The sequence below is a fragment of the Ambystoma mexicanum genome, chromosome 7q, assembly GCF_040938575.1.
Source record: "Ambystoma mexicanum isolate Mex_15411 chromosome 7q, UKY_AmexF1_1, whole genome shotgun sequence".
Lineage (NCBI taxonomy): Eukaryota > Metazoa > Chordata > Amphibia > Caudata > Ambystomatidae > Ambystoma > Ambystoma mexicanum.
The window spans coordinates 640,935,504-640,949,021 of record NC_090941.1 but is presented as its reverse complement, the minus strand read 5'-3'; the positions used below and the strand labels follow the sequence as shown (position 1 = coordinate 640,949,021).

Below are 13,518 nucleotides of genomic sequence, written 5' to 3'. Positions count from 1 at the left end.
ACACAAAGCTGACAACAGCTACCTATTCTGTAACATGGCCTTCCTAATGGTATTAACCTCTGCTAGATGGACCAGCCAAAACGTTGCGCTGCCTGTAGAGGAACACAACACTGAATTCCATAATTGGACTCAAACCTCATTCATGGTTAGTGCTGGATGTGGTCACATCATTTACCATCAATCAGTTAATTTCTGTACCCTTTTTTCTCAGCTCGCATTCCACACCAGAAGGATGTACAATTCATTCTCTGGATATCTTACAAGTTATCGAGTTCTGCATTGACAAATTGTTTGTGCTTTGAGTTCAGCAAATAAAGGTTGGCCACTGTTCAAGCAGGTGCTGGCTAATTGGCTGGCATTGTGCATTAACTACTGCCATTCTTCATTGAGGCAGCTGTACTTTGGGCCAGGTCGCTCCACAAGAAGCAGAGCTCCGACAACCGCTTATCATGTAGGCATGTCCAAACAAGACACCTGCAGATCTGGGATGTGTAAGTCTCTGCATACCTCATTTCAACCAGCTATTCAAAAATTGAGCCTTTAAACACTGTCAGTGCTGTATTTATGACATTATGTACTCGCACACACCGGGGAGTCCCAGTCTGATGACGGGATAATTCACACATTTAAATCTATGAAAGATATCAATGCTGGAGAAGTACAGTTACAGGTAAGCAACTAATTATTCTCACCACCAGGATGGTAAGCCACATGAAACATAACCCCATGGCTGTGTTGCTATCACTGATTTCCTTGTAACCTGTGGGATTATCGGACAGATACAATTTTAGATAATCCAGATTTGATACATTTCATTTATGGGTCATGTTATCGAGATTAGAATGGCCATTTGGTGGCAGAGTATGCTCTGTGCGCCTGGGAAGGTGGTACAAAGTGGTAAATTGACCCATATTACCATGGCATAGGTGGCTGAGCTTGTGGCACTCGCGACAGAAGAGCTAGCCAATGAATATATACACTGTCCCAAGGTAGTCCAGGACATAGTCTCTGGTAGAATGGAAGCATACCCATGTAGAGGGGCAGATGCAATAACAGTGGCGAAACCTATTTTAAAGGTTTATGTGCCAAGATTTGTGATACCTGATAGTATAAACAGTGACCAGGGTACGAATTGTGTAAATACATTCATAAAGGAACTCTTAATTGCTCTCAATGCACAACACAACCTCCACTGCAAGCATTATCCTAAGTAGGTGGGTGCAGTGGAGCTTGTTAAGTGTGAAAATTGAATCCTTTAAAAATGAACTTGCTAAACTGTGCCAGAAGACTGAATTAAGTGGACGGATGTATTCCATATAGTGTTGCTAAGCATGCGCTTGGAGGACATGGCTAAGCTTGAATAAGGTCCTATATGGGTGCTTCATGAGATTGCCTTCAACTTCCCCTGCAAACAGTGTGGGTGCCCCTGTCAGACAATCTACTTGACCATCTGAGATCACTATAATAGTGTATCAGTTCTATCTAGAAACAGGTGAAAGGGACCCTGCTGAAGGAACCAACTGTAGCTTGCCACTCCCTGCAACTTGGGCATTATCTGCATTAGTGCCGAGCTGGCATAGACCATACTAGGTACTTCTCACCACCAATTCTGCCATGAAGGTTAAGGAAATCCCAACGTGGGTACATGCCACGCAGTTTAAACTCACTGTGGCACCAGAAAAATTAAATAAAGCTGTTATTGGGCATCCACTTATTTTAGCATTCTGGTGCTTGCTTGCTGTCTTAAATGGTTCGTTCTCTAAATGAACTGAAACCTGCTCGACATGGATCTGGAAGAAGATTCAACCTTTCCCATGTAGTAACCATTGTAGGCTTTGGCTCTGCCAGGTCTGTCAGCATTCCAAAGTCTTGGCCGTGGTCGGGGCCTCCACACCCCAGCATACTCCGCATGGTCTGCCACACCTCCAAGGAAGGGTCTCTTCTATTTCTATCTCTGTCCTTCTCTGTCCTTCTCTGTCCTTCTCTGTCCTTCTCTGTCCTTCTCTGTCCTTCTCTTTCTTTCTTTTTCTCTCTCAGTAGTGATTGGCATTTTATCCTTCCTTCAGCATGGGGGTGGGTCTTCCCACTGTTTTCTTGTTCCCGGTGAATGAGCCTGGGGCAACCAGCGGGTCAGAAACCATGCCTGTCATTCTTACAGGCTGTATCCGGTCATTAGATTTCCTGCCATGTAGCAAACAAAGATACTCGAGTTTTGAACATAGGGAGGATTATTCTGATCAGTTTCTAGAAGGGTCTTGTCCTTTAAAGGCGGTCTGGCACTAGTTGGATCCTGCTTGGCCTTTTACCTAATGGGTGTTAAGCTGAGCAGGCTCACCTCACTAGTCCCTAAGGGGTTGGCTCCAAAAGAGGTTTACACAATTTGTTGTGTTGTACAACATATGTTTCCTGTATGCATGTTTCTCTAGTTTTTATTTCACATTTATTACAGCCCACATGTGTTTCATGCTTATATTTTTACTGCGATCTGCAGGGATGTTTGATTATTATTCTTTCCAATCAGTCAATCACTTTTATTTGGAGCATTCACATATTTCCATGAAAGACTACCATCAAGGCAGCAAACCTATTGGCAATCCTCTCTGGATATGACCGAGAGCTTTCGTATAAAATGGCTCCCATCCTGGAATTTCTCCCAAATAAGCAGGACGAAGCACGTGCTGTATTGAATGAAGGAGAGGCTACATCAGACCATGCCATCACTGTTGGACATCAGACACTGGTTTTCGGCAGATGCAAAACGGAGTTGTCTGTGGCATCAAGGATGGTTAAAGGCCACCACCGGAAGTGCAAACAAAGGTGGTCGACATGCCTTTTGATGGGGTAGACCTTTTTGTGAAAAATGTAGGCTAAACCTTGCAGGCTATTAAGGCCGACACAGACAAGGCCCATTACCTGGGCACCCTCCAATAGCACCGCCAGCCCTTTCGATCAGGCAAAGCAAGTTTCTCAAAGACTTAAAGGGGGTACAGGCCCTCCTATTGCCTGCAAACATCCTGTACGGTTTGTCAGGAAGTTTACAATGTAGGGGCCTAGACATACAGAGGAAACCAGCGTCGACGTAGAGATCCTTCCAGGGCCCATTCCCCAAAACAAGCCTGAGCAGTCCACACGCTTGCCCCTTCACTTCACATGCCCAGTAGGGAGGGATGGGGCGATTATCTAACTTGTGTTACAGTGGGAAAACCTCACCACCAATAAATGGGAACAAAACATCATTTGTCAGGGTCATACCTTAGAGTTCATGAAGAAATGCCCTCCCCGATACCAGAGAAGGAACCGCAATCCTTACTCCTACAAGAGATTCAAACCCTCCTAAAATAAGAGGCAATAGAAGCCGTACCATGCAACTCCGGTGGCTCGCGGTTCCGGAGTGTACTCAAGATATTTTCTGGTGATGAAGAAGTCTGGAGGCTCATTCTAGATCTCCGGAAACTCAACAAGTTCCTCAAGTCCCAAAGGTTTTGCATTATCAAGCTACAGCACATTTTAGATCCGCTGGATAAAGGGGATTTCCTCTCCTCTCCTCTCTGGACTTGGAGGATGCATTTTTCCATATTCCCATCCATCGACTGCAGAGACACTTCCTCCAATTCAAACTAAATGGGGAAACCCTATCAGTTCAAGGCAATGGCCTTCAGACTAAAGTCAGCACCCCTCGAGTGTTCACAAAATGCCTGACCCCAGTGGCAGCTCACTTCCGCCACTAAGGCATTTGTCTACCCTACCTGGACGATTGGTTGGCGCGCACTCCATCCCTTAAACTAGCCACACAGCATACCCACTACACCATCAAGGATATCTAACTTCTCTGATTCTCCATACATTATCCATACATTTTCCAAAGTCCTGCGTACAGCCTGCACAGAACACACTGTTCTTGGGCTCATGCCTCAATACCCTCACCTGTCTCGTTAACCCCTCAGAGGAGAGGGCCATCAACACTGCAAAAAGTCCATCGGCTGTCAAACCTGGCAATAGCTTCAGTCCGCTCCAAGTCCCTGTAAGGGATGATGTCCTCATGCATCCCCTCGGTTCCAAACTGCAGGCTGCACAGGAGGCCTCTTCAAGAATTCCTCGGCTCATGTTGGAAACAGATATCGGGATCATGGGAGATGAAGTTTCTTGCGCCTTCCTTCTGCAAAGCTCTCCAGTGGTGGAGCCAACACTCCATTCTCACACACGACACTCCTTTTCCTGCATTCCGATACACCAAGCTACAGTTACCACAGATGCCTCCCTGGAAGGGTGGGGAGCCAACGCAGGACAGTGCCACGCCAGAGGGCTATGGCAACTCGAAGACCTAGTCCTGCACATCACTATCCTATAGTTGCAAGCAGCGTTTTGGGCACTGAGGTCCTTCAAACTGCAACTGCAAAACAAGGTGGTTTGCATCTTCACAGACAACACAACCACCATGTTTCATATCCGGAAGCAGGGGGCTCTCATTCTCCGGTCTTGACCACAGAAGTCCAAGCCCAATGGAAGTGTGAACTAGCGCACAACATGTACCTGATTCCCCCTTCCATCTACCATGGATCCACAAAAATATTGCAGACTCTCTCAGCAGGTAACTCGGGTCCTGCCACAAATGGGAGCTTCACCAACATGTTTTGACTCTTCTCTCAATGGAGACATTTAGAAATGGACTTGCTCGCCACAATGGCCAACAAAGTGTACCCAGTTTGCCAGTTGTTATCCCCAAACGGGGACGCTAGGGGATGCCCATGTAAGGGACTGTTCCTCTATGCTTTCCTGCTGACTCCGCTAATACTTCAAGTTTTAAATACTCTCAATATGATTCTACTGTCTCTGGCAAATTTCGTATTCCGATCTGCTTCACCTGTCGGTTGCCCCATACGTCAAACTGCCTCCTCTTCCCGACCTGCTCTTCAGATGCAGCGGGTTAGTGCTAGTGCTGTATCACGTTCACACATCCCTTACCTTGACAGATTGGCTCCTGTACCCCTAAGAATTCTGGAACATCCCCTTGCCTCCTGAATGCTGTCATGTTATAAGCATACATGAAGACAGTGTACAATAGGGTGTGCTTCTCAGCAGCTAGACCCATCCCACATACTACTTGCAGAAGTCTTGCTGTTCCTCCTATTCTTGGATAAAGCAGGTTTGTCAAAGTACATTGGGCAGCTATTTCCCACTGTACAGTCACCACTGACCAGCTCTCTCTGACCCAAAGGCTTGTTAAGGAATTCATCAAAGAGCTATTCTGTACGTTTCCCCCTGTATGGGCCCCAGCTGCAGCTTGGGAATTAAAGATTGTCCTCTCTAAGCTAATGGGTCCTCCGTTTCGGCCTCTCCAACATACTCCATTGAAATTCCTCTCCTAAAAACAGTGTTTCTGGTAGCCATCACTTCCGCCAGACGAGCAGGTGAACTGCAAGCATTATCCTTCAATGCCCTATATCTAACTTTTCACTGGGCAACTCCTTGGTTCATGACGAATGTAACTTCAGCGTTCCACCTAAATGAGCCACTTATGCTGCCTGTTTTTTTTGGCTCTCCTTCAGCAGAAAGGTCCTTGCATTCGCTCGATGTTGCTCGAGCACTCAGGTGTTATGTGGCTCGCAAAAATGTATTCTGCCATTCCGTACAGCTGTTTGTTGACGTCAGACCACTTGGTAAAGGCAAATTCCTGGCAAAATCTTACATTTCAAGATGGCTATCGGCCTGCATTTCAAACTGCCATGAGCTGGCCAACAGGCCCCTGCCAGGATGTCTGAGAACACCCTCGACCAGAGTCGAGGGTCGACTACAACCTTCTATCCGGTATGCCCCTGCTCGGAATCTGCAGCGCTGCCATGTGGAGGTCTGTCCGTACCTTCACATGCTTCTACTGCGTCGATAGTCCTGTGTTGGCCAAGCAGTGCTTCGCAGCCTGCTCACAAAGGTGAGTGTTCTAGAGGTGAGTTAAGTTGCTTCTGTAGAGCTATAACCCCACCCATTGGTTGTCTATATTTACTGCTGTATAATCCTATTCAATATGCATGTGAATCCATGAAGGATCCCACGCTGAAGAAGGAACACGTTACTTACATGTAACTCCTGTTCTCCAGCATTAGTATCTTCCATAGATTCACATGCTTGCTGAACATTCCCCTCTAAGGGCACCTGAAGACTGGGTGTCTTCTCGTACGCCATGATACCTTTGACCACACCTAACTAAGAACTGAATAATCATTCACCAAGCCCTTTGGCTCTTTGAGATGCAGGCCTTTTCCCAAATCCTCGCATTTGAACCAATACTGCTATGTATTTCGCTCCAGGACATTCTCCCTCTTTTCAATTCTCATTAGAGATGGGCCTTAACGTGTGTGCTCCACCAGCTGATTGTTGCCCCCTTTCAAGTACCAAGCCAACCAATAATCTATTTGGACGAGTCACTGAGTGTCCTGCTAGCACTGACTTTTCTCAGCTCCTGCCCAACCCTTTAGCTGATATACGATTTTGAAGTTGTTCCCCGGATGGTAGAACACTCCTCTCCCCCTTGAAAACTGCTTTTTTAATTTATTCCACATATACTAGCTTTAAAAACAAAAGCTTTTTTTGCAGTAATCAAGTATGTGAGAAATTCTTATATAGATGTGTAAATTGTTGCCAAGTAAACATCTCTGTTTTTTAAGCTTCTCAAGTTCTTATGGAAAGAATTCATCATGGATTTTCTTCTGTGAAGAAGAGACACAAATAAACCTCGCAAAGCTGATGCAGACACTTGGAAGATTTGACAAGTCGAAGGTACACATGTTGACAATCATCTTTTAGTTGCAGGTGGAATGTATGCATGAACAGTTTTTGAATGGCTCTTAAAGACGATAAGGATATTCAGGTCCATTTGTGAATACAGCAATGCAGACTTGAGATTAGACAATGCATCCTGGTTGCTTAATTTAGCAAATGTGGCATGAGCTGTGTGCGTTCTATTTGTTGGCACAACCTGCTGTCAAGTACTAGTCTTATTTACAGGTTTGCATTACTGTTGCCCATTACAGGTCGAATCAGCTGCATGACAATCGGGTGTATGCTTCTAGAAAGTAATTGAATGTGAAAAAGTTGCCAGAGGAATTAGTTTGAACAAGTAAAGCATAAGACTGCTAATCCACAAACGAGGGCTATAGATAGATAAAAATGAATGCTTCTGACTGAGCATGCTCCGACTTTTACATTTGGCAACTCGAAGCTATATCTGAATTGGTCTTAGAGGCTGGATGTCCTTGTGTTACCGTTTCGCTTCATCTATACATTAGAAGAATGTATATGTTTTGTTTAATAAAATGTTACCTCTAAATGATGAGGTTAGTTTTGCTGTTCAATGATTTAAAAATATTTATTGCCGGATGCTGTCATAAATCATATTAAGAGATAATACATATCGTATGCAATAAATCATATTAAGAGATGTTTTTCGCAGCAGCTATTTATAATGAGCAAGTCATTTGAATTTCTAGATAGGAACGCAGTCTTCCTGCTGTGCATGACTGTATCCACAAAGAGGTGTTTATATAGAAGCGGAGGAATTTTATTATGTCAGCCTCTGTCACGGTGTCTTGACACTGTTCTCCACTGTAAACATTTAATTACATCAAGAGATATTCTGCATACAGGTAATTGGCAATGTAAATGAGGTAACCATGTGAACGTTTAGACACGAGCACTCCCTACTCTGTATCCACCAAGAGGGTTTCAATCAAAAGTGTTACCCCGCGGTTTACCTCCATCCCATACTCTGTTCTGTCAGGCAGTGGTGGCGCGAGGTGTCAGCGACGTCATCACATGCTCGCGGTAACCAGGGGACACCTAACTAACATTTATATACCAGTGTTCGTATGCGAGACCCCACCATCACTTTAGCTTCCTAGCAGCACGCTGGGGTAATTGGATCTCCACCAATGTTTCAGAACATTTCATTCATTGAACATTTCCGTATGTATTCAGTACTGAACACACTATTTTCTGTGTTCAGAGACAGTGATGATACGGTATCAGATCATGTAACAGCTGCCCAGGTAAGGGCTGTGAGCGACCAGGTGCATTCCAATCTATTTAAAATCACGGGACAGTACAATATAATACAGCGATTTGGCATTTGCCTTTTTCTCATTTTTTTCACAGATGCATCTATAGGCATCACACAACTGGTACTCCTTCGATGTATCAATGAAGCTACATTGAACTGTTAAAATGATGTGCATAGTTTTCAAGGGGATGAATTGCCTTGATGTCCCATTCATTTGTCTTTATTATTTTCGTTTTACACTATTTGATGTATCTGAACAACCACCTTGCTGGTATTTATATTCTTTGGACCAATATGTTGTACTTGTATCATGTTGTGACATTAAGTGTTCAGCCCGGAAGATGGAATAACATTCCGAAATGCATTGGCACACTATTGAACACTGACTAGATTGTCAATGCCTTTCACGAAATGAGAATTACAAAGGAGATTTGGGCATTTTACAAATGGTCAACTCTTGAAATTCTTCATACCGTTCTAAATCTACAATATTATGGAAGTTGTTTGAAACGCACAACATAAGTCGCAGCTTACAAAAAGAGAATATTGAGAGCACCCGGCCAACTGAGTGGCAATGCCCTGTTTTTTTAGCACGCATGTAATACACACTAAAACATAAATAAACAGTTAAACATTTTTGTTAAACACAAACAAATATTCACACAACACATTACATTACTTTCACTATAAACATTTCATAGCTATAGCAACACATTGCAAACCAAGAACAGTGTGAAATAAGGTCACCATGATATTTGATTTTAATATAATGCGGCGTAGGCGGCAGAGTAGCAGTCTTGGCAGTCCACTCTGCTTGTTTCCTGATCTTCTGGCTGCAAGTCTGTCTACCCTTTCTACGACGAATTTGGGGAGGAGTACACATAAAAACCCCTTCCTCCCGCGGAGCGGCCGCGGAGTAGGCGGCAGAGTAGCAGTCTTGGCAGTCCACTCTGCTTGTTTCCTGATCCTCTGGCTGCAAGTCTGTCTACCCTTTCTACGACGAATTTGGGGAGGAGTACACATAAAAACCCCTTCCTCCCGCGGAGCGGCCGCGGAGTAGGCGGCAGAGTAGCAGTCTTGGCAGTCCACTCTGCTTGTTTCCTGATCCTCTGGCTGCAAGTCTGTCTACCCTTTCTACGACGAATTTGGGGAGGAGTACACCTAAAAACCCCTTCCTCCCGCGGAGCGGCCGCGGAGTAGGCGGCAGAGTAGCAGTCTTGGCAGTCCACTCTGCTTGTTTCCTGATCCTCTGGCTGCAAGTCTGTCTACCCTTTCTACGACGAATTTGGGGAGGAGTACACATAAAAACCCCTTCCTCCCGCGGAGCGGCCGCGGAGTAGGCGGCAGAGTAGCAGTCTTGGCAGTCCACTCTGCTTGTTTCCTGATCCTCTGGCTGCAAGTCTGTCTACCCTTTCTACGACGAATTTGGGGAGGAGTACACATAAAAACCCCTTCCTCCCGCGGAGCGGCCGCGGAGTAGGCGGCAGAGTAGCAGTCTTGGCAGTCCACTCTGCTTGTTTCCTGATCCTCTGGCTGCAAGTCTGTCTACCCTTTCTACGACGAATTTGGGGAGGAGTACACATAAAAACCCCTTCCTCCCGCGGAGCGGCCGCGGAGTAGGCGGCAGAGTAGCAGTCTTGGCAGTCCGCGGCCGACATGGACGCCATTGACGCCACACCGCCAACTCCTCCAGCGGAGGGCCGTCTGCTGAGAAGTTCCAAACCCAGCTCTTCAAGACCCTCAACTATGGCCTTGCTGGGAGCAAACAAACCAGGTACCAGTTATACCACAAAAGCCCTGTATACTTTCTGTGAAGAAACTTTGCAAACGTCTTTGAACCCTCACACGGAACAGACGTCAGATTCTCAAACGCTTCTTAAACCAGACCCAAAGCAGGACATAAGGAAAGACTTAAACATTGACTATTCACCCCCTTTGGTGATTCAAAACCCTCTATATAAACAATCTGAACAAAAGGAGCAAAGACCCTGTGCGCTATCTGTACCTGCCTACCGGACCCAGCAGCAGGAGGAGAAGTCCGTAGGCTCTCGTGCTTCGTCTCCAGGCACTCTGCGCTCGCCTGGGGTTTTTCTGTCGACGGGGCGTGTTCCCGCGTGCGGGTCCGCAACCCCGTCCACCGGAGGGCGGCGGGTGTTGGGGACCGGAGACAGGCCCTGGGCAGGCACGGAGGAGCCGGGATCAGCTGGGGTCGGGCAATCGGCGGAGTCGCGTTCAGCGGAAGGAGGGGCCGAGCCCGCCCACCTCGCTCCTCCTTGCACACGCCCTGCCAATGACGTCTCGTTACGAGAGGAGTCTACGGCAGGGGGGCGCGGCGGGGGGTGTGCTCCTCCTGAGGCGGGCGGGTCGGCCCTACGGATGGGCAGCAGCACGGTTGTGTTGGTCCACGCCCCCCTCGAGGGGGCGCAAAGTCACTCGCAGGCCAACTGGATGACACTGGGCCCAGGATGGAGACTGCAGCCTACCGAAACGTCTGGAGGGATCCGGGGCGCCAAAGCATTAGCTCTGGAGCCTCTCTTTCCCCAAGCCCAAAACAAACTAAGATTCCGGGCGAAAAGGGGCCCAGTTTAAAACCAAAGAAAAGCGGGCAGTGCCCAAAAAAAAAAACACTTGGAGCCAAATTGAAGAACGGATGCGGAGACGACAGAACCCCAAACAAATGCCAGAATTGGGGGCAGCATAACAAAAAAAAAAAAATCTCGAATGACTCCCCATCCCGCCAAATAAAACCATCTAAATCACATAAGAGCAAAAAGGAAGAGAACATGCAAACAACTCCAGTACATACTTTTAGAAACTTCTTTGGTAAACAGCTCAAACGCAAGTTTGACAAAATAGATGAAATCACAGACAATGAAATGTTGGAGTTTGTATACATTCCCGAACCACCAGCGCCCCATCTGGCTGTGGACTCCGAGCCCTTAGCCTTGCCCCTGTTACCAGAAAACCAGCCCTTCCTACAGATGGGGCGATTTAGTCCCCAACTTCCCCCTTGTGAAGATCCACAAAACCTGCCCTTCTCCCCTATTCAAAACGAGCTACCTACTACAAATGTGATGTGGGAGAATAGGGATACAGTGGAAAATACAAAAGAAGTACGACTTAGCAAAATCTTCGAAGCTGAGCAAATGAAAATACCAAACAAAAGAAACGAACAACTTAATGGAAAAGACTCAGAAGAAGACCAAACAACATCTATAGTCGAAGATCTTCGCTCAAATAAAATGCACCCAAAAAACTTGTTGCAACAACAACCAGAAAAACTTACTCTAGCCGAGGTACAGGCGCCAGAGAAATCTAGTAGCTCTACTGTAAACTCAAAAAGGGTGCAAATTGACGACCCCACGGTTACCGAGATCTCGCAAACATTCTTCCACACTGACCTTACTACACAGTCACCAACTGACCAAAGAGAGCACTTAGCTCCGCACCCACGTCTATCAAGGCATGACGCACACGTGCAAACGCACGTTCCATCAAACCGCCAGCCAAGGCTGAGCGACGCCTCTTTTACAACGCCCACAAACTCACCGAAAAAGAAACTAGACATCTTCACTATGATGTCCTCAGTAACAATAGCCCTTGCACCATTTATGAAACTTTGAGTCCATAAATGATACTCTGAAGGATCACAGTACGCTCACAGCAATGATGCACACTAAACTTCTTTATCTGGAGGGATATATCACAGCGCTTGAACTCAATACAGCGCAAAAAATTGATACAGTGCCTACGGGTCAAATTCCTTCCATCCACCCTTCGATGGCTACAACATTCCAATCAACAGCCTGTCAAACAACAAAAGTCCCTGAAATGAGCTCTCAACCGCTGAATCCAGCCTATACAGGTGAACATCCATCTATGAGGGAAAACACTCCGTCAATAGAACACGTCACCCATACCTCTTTTACCGGCCCACAGAGCCGTAAAAAGAAAATGGAAGACCCAAAACCCCGGCTAACTTTGAAAACCGGTACAAACAAAGACAAAGTGACACCATCAATACAAGCCCAAAATAAAAAACAAGGTGCAACGGAGTCTGAAACAACCTCCACGAAAGACTTCACAATTTTTGAGCTTCCTAAGACAACATCTAGAGACACAGTCGGCAGGAAAAAACAATTGGTTTTCTGCCTCCCATTATCAGAAAATACTTTTCCGAAAAAGCCAGCCCTGCCATATAAAAAAAATTCCTATCTTGAAGGGACGGAAACACAAAAGCCGCCATATCAATGTCAATCGAATCAGCCATCTAGCCACTCTTTCGTCGACTTGACAACTGCAGAAAATCCACCCCTATCTCCTAAAACAACAGAAGACTTTCTAGAGGAGGAAGTTTTAATGAATCTAAGCCAACATCTTGACGACTCAAACAGTAATAACAGAGAAACGGAAGTTATTACCATAAATCCCATAGATCTTGGATCGTCAGTAATAAAAAGGAAATTTTGGGTGGAAGATGCAGAGGACGACAATTCCTTTCTGACCCTGGAGGACAGAAGAAAAAAGATCTTCGATATTAAACAACGGAAACCATCACGACGTTCGCCAAGCCCACAGGCGTTTCATCCAAAAGCTGCTCAACGAAACCACGATTCAAGGCCAAAAATAGCCACACCCCATAAGTCTATAGCTAGTCACGCCCAGAAACACATCAAAAACTCTACGAGCTCTTGGAAGGAGAGTGATAACCTGTATTCCGAAGATTACTCGGCCCGTAGAAATAGTCGGACCGACACAAACAAAACTCGAATTAAAGGTAGAGAGGCAGACAAACGTTCGACGTCCCCCACATTCAAACTGAAACAAGTAAAGGATAGTCGAGAATATGTTATTTTGAACAGGAGAACGGTCCTAAAACTTTTCAAATCCATCTCCATGCTCAAATCAATAAAGACCGAAGACCTGGTTCTGGTGGAACCATCACATGAAAAAAAACTAGCAACAACCCTACTCTATGTGACATCTAGAAGAGTGCGACAACAGCTGCGTGAAGCATCAAAAAAAATTCTGAGATTGGGTTATGATCTAACTGATCTTTCAACTCCTGCACAGAAACTAAGTCATCAACCATCTTCCCCTTCACATCAGAAACTACGGGAAAACACAGAGAGAGAAAAACGACGAAGTACTACAGCAACTACTCCAGCTACAGCTCAATATAGCGAGAAACATAAAACCGCTCCCCTGACATCGGTTCAGTGGAAGAGGGACGCCCGGCCAAAGTTACTTCAAACGGACATTAAAAGAACACTGGTCCAGGTTCCAGTCACATCGTCAACAGCTGACCGAGAAGATACACATCGAAACCCGCTTAAAGAACTTTGGGCTTGGCTCCCGAAAGCTCTCTCCACAAATCGGAAATAGCAATACCAGACACAACAGACGACCACCCTCCATTGGCAAAACTTGAATCAAGACCTATAAACCTGGGCTCATGGAACACTTGC

At 45.9% G+C, this 13,518-nt stretch overlaps 1 protein-coding gene across 1 annotated transcript in view; it reads left to right on the top strand.

Moving 5' to 3' along the window:
• B3GLCT (beta 3-glucosyltransferase) overlaps positions 1 to 13,518 on the top strand; it is a 1,424,518-nt gene that overhangs the window by 627,867 nt on the left and 783,133 nt on the right. The window contains exon 6 of the mRNA XM_069639745.1: positions 6,660 to 6,771. Within this exon, the coding sequence (XP_069495846.1) occupies positions 6,660 to 6,771 (112 nt within the window). The remainder of the gene's footprint in view (positions 1 to 6,659; positions 6,772 to 13,518) is intronic.